The sequence below is a fragment of the Clavelina lepadiformis genome, chromosome 9 (genome assembly GCF_947623445.1).
Source record: "Clavelina lepadiformis chromosome 9, kaClaLepa1.1, whole genome shotgun sequence".
In the NCBI taxonomy this organism is placed as follows: domain Eukaryota; kingdom Metazoa; phylum Chordata; class Ascidiacea; order Aplousobranchia; family Clavelinidae; genus Clavelina; species Clavelina lepadiformis.
This window is the reverse complement of record NC_135248.1, coordinates 12,203,701-12,223,742: the sequence shown is the minus strand read 5'-3', so window position 1 is coordinate 12,223,742 and position 20,042 is coordinate 12,203,701. Positions and strand designations below refer to the sequence as shown.

General features: G+C 38.5%; 2 protein-coding genes and 1 long non-coding RNA gene across 4 annotated transcripts; 1 reads left to right on the top strand and 2 right to left on the bottom strand.

The window, feature by feature from the left end:
* The first annotated feature begins 1,307 nt into the window (after positions 1 to 1,307).
* On the top strand, positions 1,308 to 4,626 carry LOC143470315 (uncharacterized). The gene is made up of 2 exons (XR_013119348.1): positions 1,308 to 1,759; positions 4,182 to 4,626. It is a non-coding gene; the product is annotated as an uncharacterized LOC143470315 (long non-coding RNA).
* On the bottom strand, positions 2,359 to 8,565 carry LOC143470313 (uncharacterized). Its single transcript, XM_076968367.1, has 13 exons — positions 7,971 to 8,565; positions 7,674 to 7,761; positions 7,479 to 7,560; positions 6,950 to 7,267; positions 6,713 to 6,869; positions 6,371 to 6,561; positions 6,018 to 6,152; positions 5,613 to 5,740; positions 5,250 to 5,396; positions 4,277 to 4,386; positions 3,222 to 3,357; positions 2,944 to 3,087; positions 2,359 to 2,809 (listed from the first exon to the last, which is right to left on the bottom strand). The coding sequence occupies exons 1-13, from the start codon at positions 8,141 to 8,143 to the stop codon at positions 2,582 to 2,584; spliced, it is 2,037 nt and encodes a 678-aa protein (XP_076824482.1). The 5' UTR covers positions 8,144 to 8,565; the 3' UTR covers positions 2,359 to 2,581.
* Positions 8,566 to 9,425: 860 nt separating this feature from the next.
* On the bottom strand, positions 9,426 to 18,589 carry LOC143470310 (uncharacterized). Of its 2 annotated transcripts, none has more exons than XM_076968363.1 (19): positions 18,326 to 18,589; positions 15,848 to 15,926; positions 15,434 to 15,680; positions 14,870 to 14,987; positions 14,572 to 14,716; positions 14,335 to 14,432; positions 13,972 to 14,103; positions 13,236 to 13,394; positions 12,840 to 13,031; positions 12,418 to 12,633; positions 12,060 to 12,251; positions 11,829 to 11,987; positions 11,481 to 11,633; positions 11,299 to 11,397; positions 11,110 to 11,220; positions 10,783 to 11,031; positions 10,404 to 10,674; positions 9,943 to 10,097; positions 9,426 to 9,842 (listed from the first exon to the last, which is right to left on the bottom strand). In XM_076968363.1, the coding sequence occupies exons 1-19, from the start codon at positions 18,347 to 18,349 to the stop codon at positions 9,708 to 9,710; spliced, it is 2,934 nt and encodes a 977-aa protein (XP_076824478.1). In that variant the 5' UTR covers positions 18,350 to 18,589; the 3' UTR covers positions 9,426 to 9,707. The 2 variants fall into 2 exon arrangements, with proteins under 2 accessions (XP_076824478.1, XP_076824477.1); XM_076968362.1 differs by lacking the exon at positions 18,326 to 18,589 and adding an exon at positions 16,337 to 16,862.
* Positions 18,590 to 20,042: the final 1,453 nt, after the last annotated feature.

Here is a 20,042-nt window from a genome sequence, read left to right as displayed (position 1 = left end):
ATTTGGCTTAGTTTACTAGGCTATAGGCTATGTTATAACATTTTTAAGTTAGGGTAACAAGAAACCATGAAAAATAACTTTAAACGTACGATTTTTTTGGGTGAAATAGTGACAGCCAATAAAATTGCAATATAGTGCGTTACCTGTAGTGGCAAGTGTGTCGCCTGTATACGCACGAGATTCATCAGCGTTTTTATTTTAATACCGATTTACACGTTGAAATTTGCGTCTTTGCACGCAAGATTTCTCTTTGAAAACTGCTGTACTTTCCAACCGCGGCTTTGCAGTAGTGTGACACAAAAGTTATAGGCCATACCTGGAGTGTGCAGTCTGCTTAATTGGTAAACACAGTTTTGAATAGTTTTTTAATCTGTGCTCTGTGGTGTGTAACATAATGAGTTTCTTGAAGAAAATTGAGATTTTTTCCTATTCACTGCCAATGTTCATATCATTGGCTTTTACTGTAAATGATGAAACAAAGCTTAAAAGAAGCAAATAAAGAGGTTAAAATGTCTTGAAAAATCATATGCGTGGGATGTCAGTCAGAGAAGGAATGACAACGAATCAGCATTTTTATGACAAAAGGATCTATTAACTAAATGCTCACCTGGAAGTTTAAATTCCATAAGTAAAATTTTATTACCAAACGCTAATGTTTAATGCTATATCTATATTTTGCAGCTTTAAGTTTTCATGTTATGAATTTTTTAAGAAAATCTGTTTCAGTTTTCTTGCAATACTATCCCTTCAAAAAACACACTCCCTATCGACTGGTGCCCCTTTTCTTTGTTGTTGGTGCTTGCATGGAATATGTTATGATCAATTTTCCAGGGGCTGGTGCTGGAGAAACATTTTACGACGTCTGGCGAAGAAAGCAATCTGAACGGCAATATAAATTGCGAGCCAATCAAGAACTTGTAGTCCTGGGAGAAAAATCTACTTCAGTTATTGAATCAGACTAACCGGAAAGGGTTATTAAACAAAAACTGGATCAGAAACAATTTTTTGCATCTTCGCTTGTAATTGGTGTTCTTACATTTTGATGTGTTTTGACATATTATATACTCTTCACTATTAAGATGCCGTACGGAGTATCCTGGAACTTTTATTTGAAGTCAATTCTTTCATCATTTTTGGCCATGGCGGCCGGGTCACAGGCTGTGCATATGTGGTACAGACCTGACATGTCCATACCTGCTATACCGCCTGAAAAAGGTGAACTTCATACGCGTCTGTACACCTATACGGACCATTCACAGGTTGATGAAAGTTCAACACAAACCTCGGGCAAAGAGAATTGAATATACATTTATAAGAAACCTTCACCGGAAATTTTGTAGTTAAAATGTCAAATTGTATATACGTGTCATGTGTACTTGTGTAAAGATATTTCGTTGTATAATATCTCCAGTCGAATGAATACGTTTGCAACATCCTGTGTTAAGCAAATGTTTTTTAGTTTGTAATTTATTTATTTAAAATGATTATGAAGTTAAGTTGATTTGAAATTTATCCTGGCTTTCCCTGTTCTCGTTGACTTATTTGGCACAAAGAACTGTTGTTGAAAGATAGGTAAATCCCAGATATTGTGTATAAATTTTTTAGGTTATAGGAAAAAATTTGATTTTCAAAAGTGTAATCAACATTTCAAAAATTGTTTCTGCACTGAGCAAGCAAGAAGAATATATATCTGGAATGGCAGATGACCTTGGTGAAAATTGGTGGGAGGAAGAAGATAATTCTGAAGCAGAGGAGCAAGGTGACCATTTATTATCTGTCAATCATACATGTATAATATATTTATTTTCTGTATGTACTAGATGTTGAATCACTAGTGATTAGTACTTGCATTATCTGTGTATTGTAATATGTCTTTGAAGGTATAAGTACTTTATATACTAGTAACATACAATTGAGTTCATTTGTCAGGTAAATCACATTTGCCTTGGCACAGAATTTTCTCATTTTTTGTCATATCGATAACGTAGATAAGTCAAAACTCATTTAGTATACGAAATTGTTGTGACATTCGTAGTGTTACGAAATATAAACTGTGATTGCCAAGTAGCTTTACCGGTACTTTGAAGATGGAAAGTAGATAATATGTCCAATACATGTCAGTTTGTAGACACTGTGATTGTACTGATTACGTACATAGCTGTCAGAGTATATTTATACGATATTTTCATCTGTGTTGAATAAATAGTTGAGTTTATTGTTGTGCTGTTGGTCTAGGTGGGCTAGTTAACGAAACCCCCATGCTATTAAGCAGCATCTTCGATACTACATTGCTATTTGTAGACTCTTTTCCGTACCTCCGTTCCATTTAAATTTTATATCGCTTGGTTAAGAGATAACTGCAACAGTATGATTGTTTATTATTCAAGAATATACAGTTTGAAAGGCAGCCTTCATCAAGCATTACTAACACAAATTTATCCATATTTACTGGGAAATAGTTATGAAAACAAAATCGTTTTACACACTAGTATTTAAAAGCACCAGTTTCTGGTGTAAAACTTTAGAATATATGCTGTTTACATATGCATAACTTAAATGCAATATTTCAACTGAGATGACTTTAATCATATGGGTCCTTGACCGTAGTTGTTCCATTCATACCGAATCTCATATTGAACAATGGACCAATTTTTTTCCCTTCAATTAAATGTTTTTCCATACTGAGCATCTTTTCGTTGAAAGGTTTCTTCTTTTCAAGTGATAAGCTCGATTGACGTGCAGAGAGAAACGAGTTGAGAACAAAAATCGCTCTTGGCTGACGTCGGATCCATGAAAGGGCCAGACATGCCTGCAATCGTACAAATTATTGCAACTTCCTTGGGCTGTGTCCCTACTTCTATTGTGTTTGTTTATCAACATTGGTTTCAATTTGACGTGTGATCAAATTACAGTAAGACTGTTTTAAAAACTATGGGATTTTACCTCAACTAAATCACACCCGTCGTAACAACGATAGTTACTCAAGGTAGAAGCTTCTTGCAAAATTCTTTTGGTTCGTTTGCAATGGCTCTCTTCCAGACAAGTAAAACGAAACAAAACGCCAGTGGTTGAGGAGCCAATATAGTACTATTAACATGAGGAGGTAAAAAGAGTTAAGTTTGATATGGATTATTTTTGTTAGGCTCACGTTACAGATTTGTAATTTAAACATATTTTTTGCTCATTTTGTGTGGTGTGTGGTTGACTTTAAATTGTTTTACCTGAAACTTGGATGGTGAGGCACACTCACTGTCAAAGGGATATTCAGATAAATCTTGTACTATGGTGAAGTCTTTGATGACAACCAGGTATATGGCATAGAGTTCGTATGGGTGGTCTCCTTGCTTAAATACTGTTCTGTTTGAAAAAGAACAATGTACAATTTGTTACTCTCATATTACGTAATCATCACCAGTTGAGGCTGAGCATTTGGTATGATGCATTTTTTAAGGAGATTACAACAAAACATTTTTCTGAGTATGGATACTAGGGATGGGCCTATACCAGGGGTCGGCAACCTTTTTGAGCCGCGGGCCAATTTGATAAAATAAAATATACTGGCGGGCCGTAACTGCCGGGACAGCTTTTCTGAAACGCGAATGTCTTACCCTTAAATCAGGGGTCGGCAACCTTTTGCTAGTCACGGGCCAAATGTCGAGCGTACAACTCTTTGGCGGGCCGGAATTTTCATTAATACTATAATTGCTAAATGCTAACACTACAGTTTGAAACTCAATAGGACACGGCGGGCCGTATTCTTGTGATAACTAATTAATATGTCTCGGGCCGGACGATTTCGCATGGCGGGCCGGATCCGGCCCGCGGGCCGTAGGTTGCCGACCCCTGGCCTATACGAACCCAAACCCGAATAGATTCGCCGAATATCGCCTTTATGGAAGATTCGGGCGAACACGAATACCAACAATGGCGAATCCGAATACAATATTACTTATAAATTTACTGACTTTCGTTAGAAATGATGACTAGTTTACCGAGAAAGCTAAACTAGAGTCAATATAGTACTTACAATGAAGGTCGTTTTCCTTACGATTTTGCTTTTTCAATCGTTTTTAAACACTATTTTTCGAAACAAAGCGATTTGTTTAACGATTACATCATTTTGCAAGCAAGACTTGACAGCTTTTAGATGAAATTTTGTTGTTTGGTCCTAATACGAATAGATTCGAGATTCGTTCGTGTCGACCTTCATGATATTCGGGTTCGCACGAACCCGAATAATCTTCCTCGCGGCACATACCTAATGGATACTACTAACCTGTTAGATGAACGAAGCAATGAAATAACACTCTGATCTTCGTCCAACCATGATGGGAACTGGCATTCATGATTTTCAAACTTTCCAGTAGAGTGATTATATTCTGTTACCTGTAAAGCAATAAGGAGTTTATTTTAATATTGTTCTGCTGAAGCAATGCCAGCTAAAAAAAATCTAAATTCTCCCAGTTTTATCCAGGATGTTTTCTCATGTTGGAAAATCCTTGTTCAAAAAACTTGCTTTTTGAGTTAAATAAATAGTGTATATATGTATATACAGAAAGTATATATGTAATTTTAGCAGTATGCTAGTATAATAATCAAACACTGTTCAAACCAATTAAAAATGTTGTACCACTACCAGTATGTCTGTTGGCTTTCACCAAACCATTCCTTCATAGCAAAATGCGTAAACATAAAACAAGTAAAACTTTATTTGACTTTTTTACTTACCTTCATTTTACATAACAAGAGTTTTATTAAATTGGACAGAAATGCTTAGTTGATGTTACCGCTTTATCGAACATATAGAGCAGGGGTGGGCAAACTTGTCCAATGAAAGAGTCCCTTGCGGAAAAATATAAACACCAGCGAGCCGCAAAATCAGTAATGATTGTCAATTTGGTTATTAAATTATTAGTAGTCATTTTGGGATATTACTTTTTAGCTAGAAGAGCCATAAAAAACATGTCGGCGAGGCGCACCTTGACAACCTTTGCCATAGAATATAGAATCTATACCTGAAAACAATGTCGGATTCTATGTCTAATGTTACGTCATAAACAAAATGCTGGCTTAAATAAAGAAAAAAATAGACAGAAACGTTCATAAACGGTACTCTTGGTAGCCCTTACAATTGTTTTGGAATTTTACGATTCGACTAGAAGAACCACAAAAAACAGGCCGGAGAGCCGCATGCGGCTCGCGAGCCGCAGTTTGCCCACCCCTGATATAGAGCGTAGTTAGCTTTTCACCTGCCACTTGATTTCACCCAAGATGTCCGTTTTCAGCCGGCTGTAGATTGGTGGACATAAGGAACTTGTACTTAATGGAAGATTGAACATATTTGGCATCGCCCTCAGACGTTCTGCGATCGATGATATTGTTACGGCCTTCCTGACCTGCGAGACAACACTTGTTATTTATTTATAGTATTACCAACGCTTTCTGATTTGATAAGAATATGTAGCAAGTGGTATATTAACAACAAAGTCACGATGTGCATTAATTCAATAAAGAACAAAATTTTAGTTTAAAGAACAATGCAGTTTTAATTTAAATTTACCAATTATTTAAAAAAATTCCCCAGTTATCAGTGATTTTCATATGGCACTAACCTCATAAGAAGGCGGTTGCTTGTGCATGTAAAGATGCGGTATGGGAGGTAAACCACTTGGTGTTCCCCACTTTATCCATAGTTTGTTTTCGTGGAGAGCCTTTATGAAACTTTCATGATCTCCAAACCCTTACAAAAATCAATTAAAATTACGTAAATTTATGGTTAATTTTTTATAGTATACAGTAAATACATAAAAAAATAAAGACTAATAATAGCACTTCCTGTCATTAAGGAAGTCAAATTATGCAGATTTCACTTATACTTTGCACATACGCAAGTATGAAGATTGCCAAACGTCGAAGTTGCATGAATAAAGTTAAAGATAAATGAAATGATAACCACTGAAAGTTTAATAACTTGATAATTGTTATGGCAGTTTTGCTTTGATTCACTATTCTCTGACCTTTCATTATAGCCCTTGCATGGGCGGCGCTTTTAACATATCGGTTTTCAATGTTGCGTAAACTTTCCACTCGTGCACAGAACTCGGTGATTATTTGGTCCATTTTTGCATCCACTTTTGAGTAAGATATGGAGGCTGTAATTTCAAATAATGGTTCAGGTTAGTCCAGAATTGCTCAGGATAACAAATTTCTAACACTGATAAACTACTGAATTTGACCATTAAACTTGGTCACCACTATTTCTATTTAATAGATTTCGATATGTCTAAGCTAGTACTGTCAAAGCTTACCAAATTCTATTAGTAGCATAAATGTGCATTGTGAAGTATATTCTGTCATGTTAAATACTTACGAGGGCCAGGCTTTGCAAACATATTGATAATCTGTTGTCGAAGATCATGTTTGCTTTCAAAGTTGACAAAATTGATAACGTACAGCTCCTCAGACTGCCGTCTTTCATTACTTAATTCAGTTGTTAATGGTGGGGTAAGAGTTTTGTGAATACGTTCCATCACTTTAGCTGCATTTTCATGTTCTGAAAGCCTGAATGCATTCAACATTTATATCACATTCTGTTCAAGATTTTCAGTAGGAAAGTTTTACAAGCACTTGTTTTATCCATAAGATATGAAAAAAAAACTATTTAAACAATATATACCTTATGTATCAGACTTATCATCAATTGTAGTCTAACCTCAAATGCTTTTTGAGCTCAATAAGCTCTACTGAATCAGGGTGATACTGTTCTATCTTCTTGTACAGTTTGTTGAGCTTTATGTTTATCCTGTCCAAGGCCATTACAAGATTTCCACTCTTACCTTGGGCAGCACCGTATATCGCAGTTTCTGAAACTAAAGGATGAAACAAAGAATGCAAAAGTTTTTCAAAATCTCATAAAAAATTATACAATACAACTTGATCCTTGATCTACCTGGTATAAAATTAGACGTTTCAACACTGGAATAAGATCTTGCAGCAGAATCATTTATCGGCCACTCAGGCGGTCCAACATTCACAGGGTTTGGTGACCGCGGTCGCATGAAATCAAAATCTGGTCGCTTAGCACCGGCTGAATACATGTTTTCTGCCCTAGGTGGTTTGGGTGATGTGGCTGTGTTGTCTATATGGAGTGGAAGTCTCTGTCGGATCCCTGATATTGGTGGGGCAGGACGAGGCTTTCTTTGACTTATCTGGGATTTGGTATATTCTTCTGGAATTGTTTCTATGTCTTTTGCCGATATATACAGTTCTGAATGCAATACAAATTAACATCATTCAAACATTGTGTTCCTCATACACCAATACCAATAAAATTAGTTCTTGTCAATATTATTGCTCCCTTGAATAATATGAATAAAGCATTATTTTACGCAAGCTTATCATTAAGCATGAAACCCCGATTGCTAATGTGCAATTTCGAATAAATAAGATGCCTCTGTTTAAATTGCTCTGTTTCTCACCTTCATCAGGACTTGAAGTTCGTTGATATCGGTTCATACACTTATCCACCGATAATGATTTTTCCAACAAATGTTGTTTGTCCTGCAAATGAATTAGTTTATGATGTTAATAGAACATGTTGTTCATGTTCCTACGTGGCAACGTTACCTGTGAAGTTAAACCAAATGGATACGCAGCCCACGTTTGCGACTTACATTACTAATGAGCGAGCCAGTTCTGGATGACTTCTTTGGTGGGAGGGTGGGAGCCTTTAGAGACTGCGAGTATCTTTGCAAAGGTACCCTACGTAACATGTGTTTCCTTAATATTGTTTACGTTTTTTTTTTAGTTTTAGGTAAGAAGATGCACAGGGTAACAGATCTAACCATAAAAATTAACTCCACCTTTCTCAGACCTTGTGTATATATGCCAACAAAATGCTTCACCTATAAATGTATCTCATTTTACTTGCCCATAACATTTATTGGTCTTCTCTTGAAATATATACTCACGGTGCTATATGCTTAATTTGCCTGTCGAAGGCACGTGGAACAGGTCCTTCAGTGTAAACATTGGATGCTTCAGTTCTCGGTGGAACAGCCGGTGCATTCTCTAAAACGGGTGATTCCCGGCCAGACTTCGAAGAAATAGCGCGATTGCTGTGTTTTACATGACCGTAATCCATTTTGCAAGCCGATTACATAGCCTGTCTAGCTCTCCTTGAGCATAATTTCGTTCAACCCGTTTGGATTTATAATAGAGGTTTTCCTGGCACACCTGTCAGTAACATTAAAACAAAGTAAAGCGTAGGCCGGAAATACGCAAGTTGTGATGATGCTGAACCTTCCAAAACTTCCCTTTAAACACAGCGTGAAGCAGCCACAAGCAATATCCCTCCTATACTACTGCGTACACTCTGCTGTTGATATTAGACGCTCGACGGGTTGGGATGCTCCAAAATACAAAAACTTACATCACATCCCTAACTATTAACGCGCGAAGCATTTCCACAACAGGATCGTAAAAATAACCTGAGTTTGTTGTAAAATTCGGCGATAAATATCAAATAAAACTTTTTCTGACTATTCTTTATCTAAATACTGTATGACCCTTAGTATAGTACACAAGACGAAACGTGCTACCACTTTGTTGCTAAACGTTTTCCTGCCATTTGTAAAGTAGCCTTTGCACACTAAAGAGTATCACACTTTGGAACCAACGATGCCGAAAGCTTCGTTAATGGCGTCGGTTATTTTGTTATTCTATCTTTGTATCACGCGTCACAATCGATGGAGCGCAGCCGCATACGGAAGTGATGGCAATCAGTAGGCTTGGTGCATCCGTCCAGCATTTTGTAACGCCTTTTGTACTGGCGCAACCGCTTTATTTTCTTGCGTTACGCCGTTTCTAAAACAAACTCTTGCCTTGCCTTATAGCGTTGGTGAAGATGACAAAATTTCTCTCAAGAGTTATATGCTGTAGTATAACGTTCGCTAGTTATCATGTATATCATTACAACACTTTTTTGTTATGTCACTTCCAGCAATGCCTGCACTTGTAACTCAAATACTTGCCAAACAGTTTCGAAATAGTTCACTAACGTCAAAACACGCCGATGCAGTTAAGCCTGTTTAAGGCTATTTAGCATATTTTTATGATGCAACAATGGTGGGGAATTTCCTATACTTCAGCTGCTGCGTTCGCTGATATTATAAATGTCATTTTAAATGCTTATCTCTTAGGTTACTGTTGTGCTTAACACGATTTTCAATTTCCTTGATGCGTTCGAAATCCAGCATTTGAGCTTTTGCTTTTACACGTCGAACTGCAGTTTCAGTCCTTTCATAATTTGCTTTGTACACCAGAATGGTCAAAGTGAAATATCTGTTGTTAAGGAAAGCTTAGTCACTATTGGTTTGTGGTGTCAATTGGAATATTAACTCATCGATTCGAATTTGCACTCGCTGTCAAAGGTAAGCTTCTTTTATTAAAATAAAATAACGCGCGAAAGAATAAATTGATTTGCTTTTGTTAGAAGGTAACAAGGAAGCAATAGAAATACAGTCATTTAGGCAGGCTGCGGTGTTGGTATCAACACACGCCACTTTGCGTTGGTTGTAAGCAAGCTCGCAAAATATAAAAACAGAGCTCGACAGCCGACCAGTTGCTCGTTAAACTTGCCCAGTGTATGGCGTCAAATTTTTACGGAAAGCTGCCACGGCAATGGGGTTGAATTTTCTTAGACATTTTTATCGATTGGTTCGAGTCGTGGTCGCTGTTCTTGACAAACGTGACGTTGTTGGTGAACTTGGTGTTACCTGTGTTGGTGTGCTGCTTCGTAGTTTCGGTATTCTTGTCGGAGATATGGACGGACGTCTGTTGACCTATATCAATCAGATTTTCGTTAAAAGGCACCACTAAATTGTTATCAAGATTGTCACTTTACTCTGCAAGCGATGCTGAACTGTATTTGCGTATACTTACATTTACACTTGCCGGCTTTCTAGTCTTGCTATCACTTCTTGTTCTGTTTGAGGAATTTGGCTGGACAGCGACCTTGTTTATGATTTTTGACCCTTTGCTTGGTCCTTTAAAAATCCCGCCTCCAGTCGGAGGCCTGGTTTGCGTTGATGATGTCTCTGCGCACAATGACAGGCTTTTAAAATAACGTTCGGTTGTGTATTGGCTTGCCAGTAAAACAGTTGGAAACTTGAATCGAGATTTCCCCTACAACTACACTAAAATATTTCAACGTCGACATCCGCTGCGACCTTTCCTAAGGCTGTCAATAGCGGTGGTGAAGCGGTCAATTAAGTAACAATCAGTCGATTATAAAGGAGTTTCCGATTCGGGATTGCTCATCGGGTCCAATTTACCAACCTTAACAGGTGCCCGTAGCCGTAAAAGTCTAACGCTAACCCATTCATACCGACATGACACTTTACCTGTCATTGATTTGTTTGTCATCCGTATCTGTATCCCCTTCTTACTGTCGGTGACGCTAGTTTCAATATGAGGTGTTCCCGTTTTCGTATCCCGCACAATACGGAAAATGGGAGTAGTCTCTGTCGAAGGGTCGTGTGATATTGTCATAGAAACCGGCGACTGACATCTTTGCTCGCCCGCACCGTGCATAAGCCCCATTGCGTCGGAGGCTTTGCCACTTTCATCCCCGTCCTTAGCGTCGAGACTAGTACGAGTGGCTGACGTTGTGGCCTTTAAGTCAAACTTCTTAAGTTAATTTGCTGTACATTACTATCATGTAAGGCTCCAAGTCCAATACCATACAATTTCGTCTAGAAACATCTATAAGCCTGAAGTAACCTTTCTCTGAGAAGTCACGGTCACTTTGGATTTGTTTTGAACCCAGCTTGAATGATTTCTTTCCACTGCGTCTCTCTTGGTTACGTTCACCATGTTATTAGGCACCTTTTTCATTACCGGCTGTTTCTGGCTTGGTTCGGCAAAACTTCTAGTCACTAGAACATTACGCACTGGGGGAGATGACGGTTCTTTAACGTCTTCGATTGGTGCAGCCGACGTTTGGGTAGAAATATTTGTCACTGCTACTCCCTATGTAAGAACGGACGGTAGCAATTACAGGATATGCAGAACTTATGTTTTCCTGTTGATTGTAATCATTTGTTTTACCCTCAGTGAGATATTGTTGTTATTGGTGTTCGATATTCTTTCGTGTTGCTGGATCTTCCCTTCTAACACCATGACATGCTTTCGGAGGTGGACGTTCGCTTCTTCTAAAGTCTGGCAGTAGAAAGAAACTATTTAGGTGTAGTCTTTATGTACTAAAACTATTCTCTTGGGAATCTTAGAGGTCCTTACCAAATGTTTTTGTCTGATCTCGTCGCATTTTGCAATCGCTAATTGCTCATTCAGGCCCATAGCAACCAGCTTTTTAAGCTTTTCAGTTGAAATCTTGAGCTGCAGGAGACAAATGAAGACAAGTTGTAAGGACAGACGAAATGAGGTACTTTGTTACAAAGGCAACTTGTTTGACAACTCACGTTATTTTTTGCCTTTTCAGCTTCTTCTTTTGCCATTCGAGCTTCATTATCCTTAAGGTCACTTTCATTTTCAAGTTCATCAAGTCTCTTTTTCAACATGGCCACTTGCTTACGAAGATTGTGTAGAGAAATCTCTAATTGGCTTGCTTTTTCCTGAAGAAAAACTTTAGTTTGTTTTAAATTATTGGAATGGAACTATTTGTAGACAATATAGTGGTTACCATATGTAACTGTACATGCATTTATCATTAGATTATCGGGAGAACGAAAGTTGGTTTTACTGCTGGTATTTATGGTTAACTTTGTATCTTTTTCAAGAGATCGGCGTTGACTTTTATAAATTAAAACCTTAGCAATCATTTGTGACATGGATTCCTCCGCAACTTCCACTTTTCGACGAAGTTCTTCGCTTTCCTCGGCACGTTTCCTCTCCTCAGTCGCCAGTTGTTCTTTCAACTTCAACACCTTCTTACTCTCTTCGATCATTTTTTGAGTGACTTCAGTAACCTAAAGACACGACTTGTTCAACATAAATGATCATTAAAGTAAAACAAGTCGCACCATCCCATGCATCAGCACCTTAGACTGTTCGTCGTCTAACATGTCCTTATATTGGGATGATTTGTCCTTCTCCAGTTGAAATTTCGTTTCCAGGGCACTCTTCTCGTCGCGAAGGTCGTTTATCGTTACGTTGAGTTGGTAAAGTTTTTGCTCACTCAGTTTAAGGGTTTCCTCTGTTTCATCTATCTTCTTAAGGCGTTCACTGAACTCCTATGTTAAAGTGAATTTGCATTGTAGTGTTTATGTCGTATAGGGTTGAGCTTTAAGGTTGAGGTCACCTTTTTAAGTTGCATGTTACGAAAGTGTCCAAGTGCATAAGAAAAGATAGAATAGTGTTAGTTAACAATTAAAAACGGCCGTAGTTTAACTCTCTTACATCGATCTGATCTTTCATGGAGTTTGCTTTTTTACATTCCGCCTCAAACATTTGTTTCATTTCATCGAAACGGAAATTGGATTCCTCGACACATCGCTCCACATTTGTCCTATTCCGAGTGCTCTTCTTTAGCTTATCAACTTCCGCTCTTAAACCACGGGTCTTCACCAACTCCTCTTGAAGAGCTGTTTGCAACTCCGTACATTCCTCTTGTGCCTATTGAATGTAGATTGTAGAACTTATTAAAAGTTTCCTTATGTTGTTGTCATGGGGAATTAATGCTATTAATATGAGGTTTAAAGAGTTAATAGTTTACACTGCTTTGTTTATAGGGTACGTTACTAGGATCTTTTAACCAGAAATGTAAATAATTTATTCTAATTATTGGTAATTTTTTACTATAAACCGGTCTCGGTTCCTACTTGGATGTAAATTTTTTCAGCCTCTTGCATATCGGCAACAGTTTTCCGGAGGAGTTCAACCTCTTCCAGCAAGTCGTCGTACTTTTCTTCCTGTTCCAGCTTCTCCTTAATCCTCCAGAGCTGATCGTCAGTTTTACGCAAATTTTTATCAACGCACTTCAGTTTCTTCATCTGCTTGCTGACACTATCCACCTGGAAAGGGATATTTACTGAAAACTTTAAAGAAAATTAAGAAATTAGAAGATAACGAAAAATTTGCCTTTAACTAGTTAATGCAGAGGTTAATGCAGAGGTAATGAAATAAGTTACAGTCCACATGTAATTGTTTCAACATCCGGCTGAGTCTTCTAGTGCATTCTTGGCATTCTTAGCTTGATATATTCAAAGCATTGTTACCTTTTCTTCCAGCTGTGCCGACTTTGCTTCTTCTGAGGAGAGTTTCGCTCTAAGGTCTTCGTTTTCTTTGTAAAATTTGTTGCTTTGTTCTTCCAAGTCATTTTCTAGTTGTAAAGCATGCTCCTTCTCGCTGGATGCGATTTGGTCGTATTCTTTCACCTGCGTAAGACCGTATGTTGGAACAAGTTTTTCGCTAAAACCGTCACCACTAACTATATTGGCAAATTGCCAGCACATATCCATTGCTGTTATTTTTTTATTTTGAAGTCGTAATCGTTGGGTATTGTTACGTCCATGCCTTATGGCTTAACCTTTACACTTTGCAGTATGACCCTCTTTTAGCACATCGCATAGTCCTGGTATTATTTTATTTCCGACGAAGTTAAAAGTCGTTGAAGTTACCTCAGTTACGCGCGATACCAAATCTTTTGTTATGGTATAAAAAATTTTTAAACTAAACGTCGGCGTCTTAGTTTAAATCGCGTACATTACATAAAGCGAGAAGTCCCGTGTCATTTGTTGCTACGGTAACGAGCAAAAGGGCATAAAACGCTTTAGACGAAATATTAGAGCAGCCCAACCGCCAGCTGCATGCAATAAAACATAACATCAAATGGCGCAGTTGATTTTTAATAGGAACAATGACAATATTTCACGCCGAACAGCATTCCATCATGGCAATATTACAATATCTGCTTTGACAGACTTTCAACTTACGGTTGTTAATGGCATTTACCTTTGCTTCTAGTTCTTCGACTTGCTTCTTATATGAGTGCGCCAGCTGACTCTGCTCGTATTGAGTTTGCAGCTGCTGTTGTCGCTCGTCTACCAGCTCTAACGAGAGGGCTTTGAGACGTGAGACTTCTTCCTAGACAAACGACACAAATGGTAGACGACTGTGGAACATAATGTGAAGGGTTACTTCGCTGTAACGTTCTTGCGTTCTCTCACGATGTTCACTTAACGGCCCCAGCCCCGTCGTACTTGAGATTACCACGGTGATATACGCAACACTTCATCATATATTTGCAAGTTCGGCGCCAGAGCGTGGAGTCATGTTGTTTGCCACCAGTCTGTCCTCGCACTGCACAAGACCTACCTTGTTTTCTTTTAGTTTTCTGCGCAGTTCACGTTCTCTCCGGTCGTGGACCGTCTTTCCCTGCTCCACAAGTTCTTTCAATCGTTCACGGTCGTGCTCTGGAATGGAAATAGTAGGGTCGACTGCATTGTGACGATACGTTATAAACTGAGGTCTGCAGCTATGTTATATCCTGGTACAATAACAGCTGTGAAACCTGGATCAAAAATAGTCGCGATCAATCGCGTGCGAACGTACCAAGAAGATTGACGAAATCGTCAGACTTCATCATGTACTCCTGATGCTTCCTCTTTTCTTCCTCAAGATCCAGCGCCATCCGCTCATATTTATCCTGAGACCTGATATGCATCTGCTTCACTTTCTTATACGATTCTTTCTGATGCTGTACGAACGTTAAAGGTAAAAGGTCACATTTGTGAAATTAACCAATCAGGGAACCGGTGAAGCAATTGATCTAAGCACATGGTGTTATGACATCAGCAAAAAACTACGCGGCTGACAGACGGAAGTTTTCATGAACATGCAGAATCTTTACCTGAATGATTTTCTTTAGTTGGTCCTTCGTCTGTTCTCCGACATCTTCCTGTGACGTCATGTCCAGTGACGCCGCATCACGCTGAAGCGCCTTGAGTGGTTCGCTATTTAAAGTGTACCTGGAAAATTTATGTTTGTCGTCGTATTTTTGGAATTTCATCTTATCACTATTGCCTGGTTGTCATATCTAGCTGTTGCAATTAATACAGCTAGTACAGATATATTCATGCCGTATTCACAAAACTGACAGCGACATGTTTCGGACTTGTTGTTGTACTAATTGCTACCACGATGTTATATTGCTATCGGTTTCTCGTGGTGGCATATAGGCCTAAAAAGACGACATTCAACGAGCCAACTGCAGCTGTATGTGTCAAATTACTATTCTTTTGTCCATACTCCTAGACAACTTTACGTATGTGAACGTTGTTGCGTGTTGTTATTGTGTTTGTATTCAACAAGCCCGTAAATATAAAGCAAAACCGAGACGTGTTGTACACTGTGGCGTTATACTATCGTTGAAACATCGTCAATCTCTCTGAGATCATAAAATATATCGAATAACCTTGTTTCAGTATTATGCGAACATTCGCTCTTGAGGATCGCGATCACTTCGTCCCGAGCTTGTAATTCCCCTTCGAATACGCTGAGTAGCTTCAGCAATTCATCCCGGCTCAAATTTATATTCGGTTCGATAGGATTTTGAGCGATTTCGTCAACGTGGTTTTGTGCTGCCACCCCGCTCATTGAGTTGTCGCCGTTGACTTGGGTTTCATTTATTGCTTTCAGGCTGTCCGGCCTCAACTTGTCGTCTAAATAGAAGCAAGAAGTAACTTCAAATTAGAATACGATCATATAGTTCTATATAACCGTACAAAGGCTGGGATTTAGCTGATCATAACGACTTAATATTCTTATAAACGGTGCAATTTTGAGCATTACTCAGTGTTTGGGATTTAAACAGAAAAGTCAAATTTACCTTTTTCGTTTAATTTCTTTTTATTTTTACGAACAGTTCCAGTATCTTGTTCTTTTGTGTGTGGAGAAAGAGCAGGTACCTGTATGTTAAACCACACTTTTTACAACGAAATCCATTTAGAACTCCACAATTCATTTTAGGCCTACATGCCAATGTTATTTTGCCGTTGTTATGCGGTACGTGAGTTGTGTTGTCGTACTAGATTTATATGATTATTTCAAAGTCGTTGTTAGAGCATGTTAGTTATAATTACCCAGCCCTCTGATTTATCAGCTGACGACAACTTATCAATTGTCGCCAATCAAGAAAACATTGGCGTGCATGAACGTCTATCTTCGTTATCAGGGTTTTACTTGTATAAAACGAACCTCATTCTTTGTTTAGCTACGAACTTACGATTCAATTTAATACTGTGCGAGCTTTGCTTGGTATCTATCGCGTAAAACACATCAATATAGTTGCAGCAGTGATATTATTTACTGCGCCTACCATAAAACTGAAGTTCATGTCTTCACTATCGTTGGTTGTCATACTTCTTGCGGTCCAGGTACCAAAGTCGCAGCAACTTTTGCACGCTGACTGTCTTTCCTGGTTAAGATCTTATTTTGTGCAGTCAACAGTACCTGTATGCGTATTCGGTTATATTTCGTCCCTAAAACCGTTATTGCGTTACAACAGCTGACAGCTGTCAGCCTAATATTTGACATAAGCTTGTAGCTACATGTTTCTCACACCAATTCTACAGTTTTGACAACTTGGGAATAATTTCAGTGATCTTTTTGTCAACTGTTTTCATTGGTGCGCATACTAACTACCTGCTGTCCGTGCAAGGTTGACATTGTAATTTCTGTCGTTTATGTCGCTGAAATTCCATGACGTATATTCATGAACTAAACTGGCGTCTGGTATGTAAGGGTTTATCTGTAAGAATATAGGTACAGTATACTCAAGACGGCTTTATCATATATTAAGTGTTTGTTTCGCTGTCACGTACTAAGCTTTCTCTGCATTCTGTCAGCCGTTTCCTCCGTATGATTGTTTATTTGCTGGCAATGGCCTCATAATGCCCTTGAAATTGCGTATTGTGCACTTGATGAAAAATTCCCTTGCACACAGCTATCGATTTCTAAATGATGCGTTTGCCTTAGCTCATGTATTATATCGCGACTTTCGAAACAGCCGATTTTTCAATCCAATTTTTGAACTGGGATGAGTTTGGTCTAATGTTATCTTGCGTTTCAAACACGCGTGTTTAATACTCTCGGATGTTTTGTTGATAATTGACAAGATTGATATAAATATTAAAGATATTATCTCAACACCTTGGCGTATCCTGATCTTGTACGAATCTATATTCGGCGATGATAATGTCTTAAAATAGCTCATGACAGTAGACATATCTATCCCGTATTATCAGTTATCACCAACCCATGGGGAAAAGACACACCCAATGTTGCCAAAACTTACAAAAGCATCGTGTCGTACAGCACGTGTACTCCCAGCCCTACTCTTCATACATTGCTTCATGCCTTCTTATGTCTGCATGTAGTTACGGAAAAACCGTTTGACCTTGAACTAAGTTCGTGGCCAGTTTTTCGACCCTCAGGATTACATAATGAAACCACTGACTACCCCGCTTGTGAAATATTTATGGACAATGACTGATTATGTCGCCAGGAAAATAAGCGGGTTGATCAATGAAAGCGTTAACCGCTAATTTCTGCGATCATTCTTCATCATTTCCCGTGCTACGCTACAACAGAGCTACTGCACCTGCGAACAAGCACTTTGACCTTGACATGTTACATTGAGCAATATAAGCATTTGCGTTTATCTTTCAGCTAGGCCCATTTCTAAAGCAAGGTTCTAGCGAATGGGCTCGTTGTTCGCTGCATACAAACTTAGCCTGTTTAACCCTTTTTAACCCTTTTCTACAGTAAGCATATACAAGCACACCGATATACAGTCATTCCTAAGCCCAGTGAACGATTCAAAGCTCAGTGGCTCGCCTACTCGCCTGAGAACTGATGCTAAGGGAAGTGTTCCCTAAGGGGAAGAAATAAATAATTGAATCGAACAATTTCTAGCATTCGAACTACATTTAGTTGCTCGGGCAATGTCGATATGAGATTCAGTGTCATCTTTTTTCACTTTGGGTTCGGTTTTTAATGCATTTAGCGCGAAATATCATTAATTATATTTGTTTATATTGTCCTATCTGTTACCAAGTATTTCTGCGCTTACAGATTATTTCCCAGTGCACTGTCAGAAACGGACTTATACTATTTTCCTTTATCTGGGGTAATTTAGCGCGGTACCCATCTTTATAACCTAATTAAACACAGAGAGCAAACCCAAACCTTTACCCAACGTAGATACCGTATTACCATGCTACAACAGTCTGTGGTAAAATACCATCGTACCACTACACAAAATACTAATATAATGGTGAAAGATGCTAAACAGCAACACACTTACCTTATTCCTCTTCGAACGAAACATCCTTCCGTGCTTTCCGGGTTCTCTTTTGCTTCAAATTACTCCACTACCAGCCTGAATGCGCGCCTATTTCATCCGGACGTATCATTAAATGAAGTCAGATCAATAATGTCTTGATGGAAAGTTTTGAAATTTTCTTGTGAGGAAGTTCACCATGCTATTCTGCCCACGTGACTATCGGACAGCAAAGTGTAAAGGCCTATAAGTGACCGAATAGGTAAGCTGAGTAGAAACATGTTCATTACCATCGGGAAATGTATCAAAAATGCCTTTCAGTTAACATATTTTGTATCAGAAAAAGATTTCCGAGTTCCACGAGGCGGGAACTTCCATATCTAACTCCCGTTTAGCGTATCACTTCATTGTTGCGGGTTTGGTCGTTAAACAGCGCTAACTACCCCAAATGACGTCCAGTTAAAGTTTTGTCACTTCGCAAATGGTAGGTTGTAAAAACAGCCATAACCTGAATCACGATCCCAACCCGGCCTTATGAGTAATTTGAGCGTGTTCTATGTATTGCGCCCTTTTCACTCTATTCTCTTTCTTCTACTCTATTCACTCGACTCTTATCCATTTATTTATGTTTTGACGTTATTCTGTTTACCAAATCACCTTGAACAAATTAGAACAATTGCACTGTAAACCATGTAGATGGCGGTCTGTGTTTTCTTTGTTGTTTTAACAACATTAGCTTGTTGTAGTAATAATTAAGCCTGTTTGACGCGAATATATAACGCGTGATACCACTTGCTGCTGTGAAGGTTACCTTAATTGTTTAGACCTAAGCCTATTTCCTGTTTGTACAAATGTAACGCAAAACCAAGGAAATATCGATAGAACCGATACCGTATTTCTTGCCTTCTGTTTCAAGCGAACACGGCAATTGATACTCTCTCTCCAAGCACTCAGTAAAAGCAATTAACTGTTCCAAAAACAAACAACAGTTCTGTTTCAACAGTAATAACCGACCGTTCTCATGAAAGATGCGACCTTCACTGAGCTATCCTACGATAACCACGCAAGGCTGGTGTTATTCCTATCTTTTATCTCCGTACATGCCACTCTGGTTTTCGTTTCGTTGGCACTGTCACAAAGAGAGCGGAAGATGGTGCAAGTTGATTTATTGCGCACGTTTTAAACCACAGCTATATTTCGCAGCCCGTTCCTCTGCTATCGTGAGCTAATGATTTAGAACATGAGTTTTCAACCTTTAGCCATACAGCTCGCACTTTTTGTTCTACAATTTACTCATCCGCACGACCAACTGCTGTTGCTGAAGAATAACCATAAAATCGCAAGAAACTCTCAGAAATGCAATAGAAAGTTTTATCTAGTTGAAAAAAAAAACGACAACGAATTCAATAGTTACAAGTATAAAATACGAGAGATTTCATCGCAACTACAGTTTTTACTCTCTGGCAGGTTGAGAAGCACTGCTTTAAAAAAACACGCTGTTTGCTGGGCTTGTGTCGTGAATGACGAGCGAACGTCGATAGAGTTTGGTTTATCGCGTAATGTCGACCTAATGAAGGTGATAAAATTGACGCACACACTGCTGCTGTTAATGAGATATTGGCCATGGCGATATATTTACGGTCGTTATTTTAAAGTAATTGAAGATGGCAGAGCGTTGTCCCGACTTCATGGACACTTAATTGGATATAAATTCAAAAAGAATGATCTTTTTGATCTCATA

What these genes read in the sequence shown, in the direction of transcription:
- LOC143470310 (XM_076968362.1), bottom strand. Translation starts at nt 16,378, where the DNA reads ATGACAACCAACGATAGTGAAGACATGAACTTCAGTTTTATG. An exon ending in AACTAAAGAAAATCATTCAG is followed by an intron (nt 14,717 to 14,869) that starts GTAAAGATTCTG and finishes ACGTTCGTACAG; the next exon opens with CATCAGAAAGAATCGTATAA. An exon ending in GACAAACAAATCAATGACAG is followed by an intron (nt 10,098 to 10,403) that starts GTAAAGTGTCAT and finishes CATTGTGCGCAG; the next exon opens with AGACATCATCAACGCAAACC.
- LOC143470313 (XM_076968367.1), bottom strand. Translation starts at nt 8,143, where the DNA reads ATGGATTACGGTCATGTAAAACACAGCAATCGCGCTATTTCTTCGAAG. An exon ending in AACGTCTAATTTTATACCAG is followed by an intron (nt 6,870 to 6,949) that starts GTAGATCAAGGA and finishes TTCATCCTTTAG; the next exon opens with TTTCAGAAACTGCGATATAC. An exon ending in GTTTGCAAAGCCTGGCCCTC is followed by an intron (nt 6,153 to 6,370) that starts GTAAGTATTTAA and finishes TTGAAATTACAG; the next exon opens with CCTCCATATCTTACTCAAAA.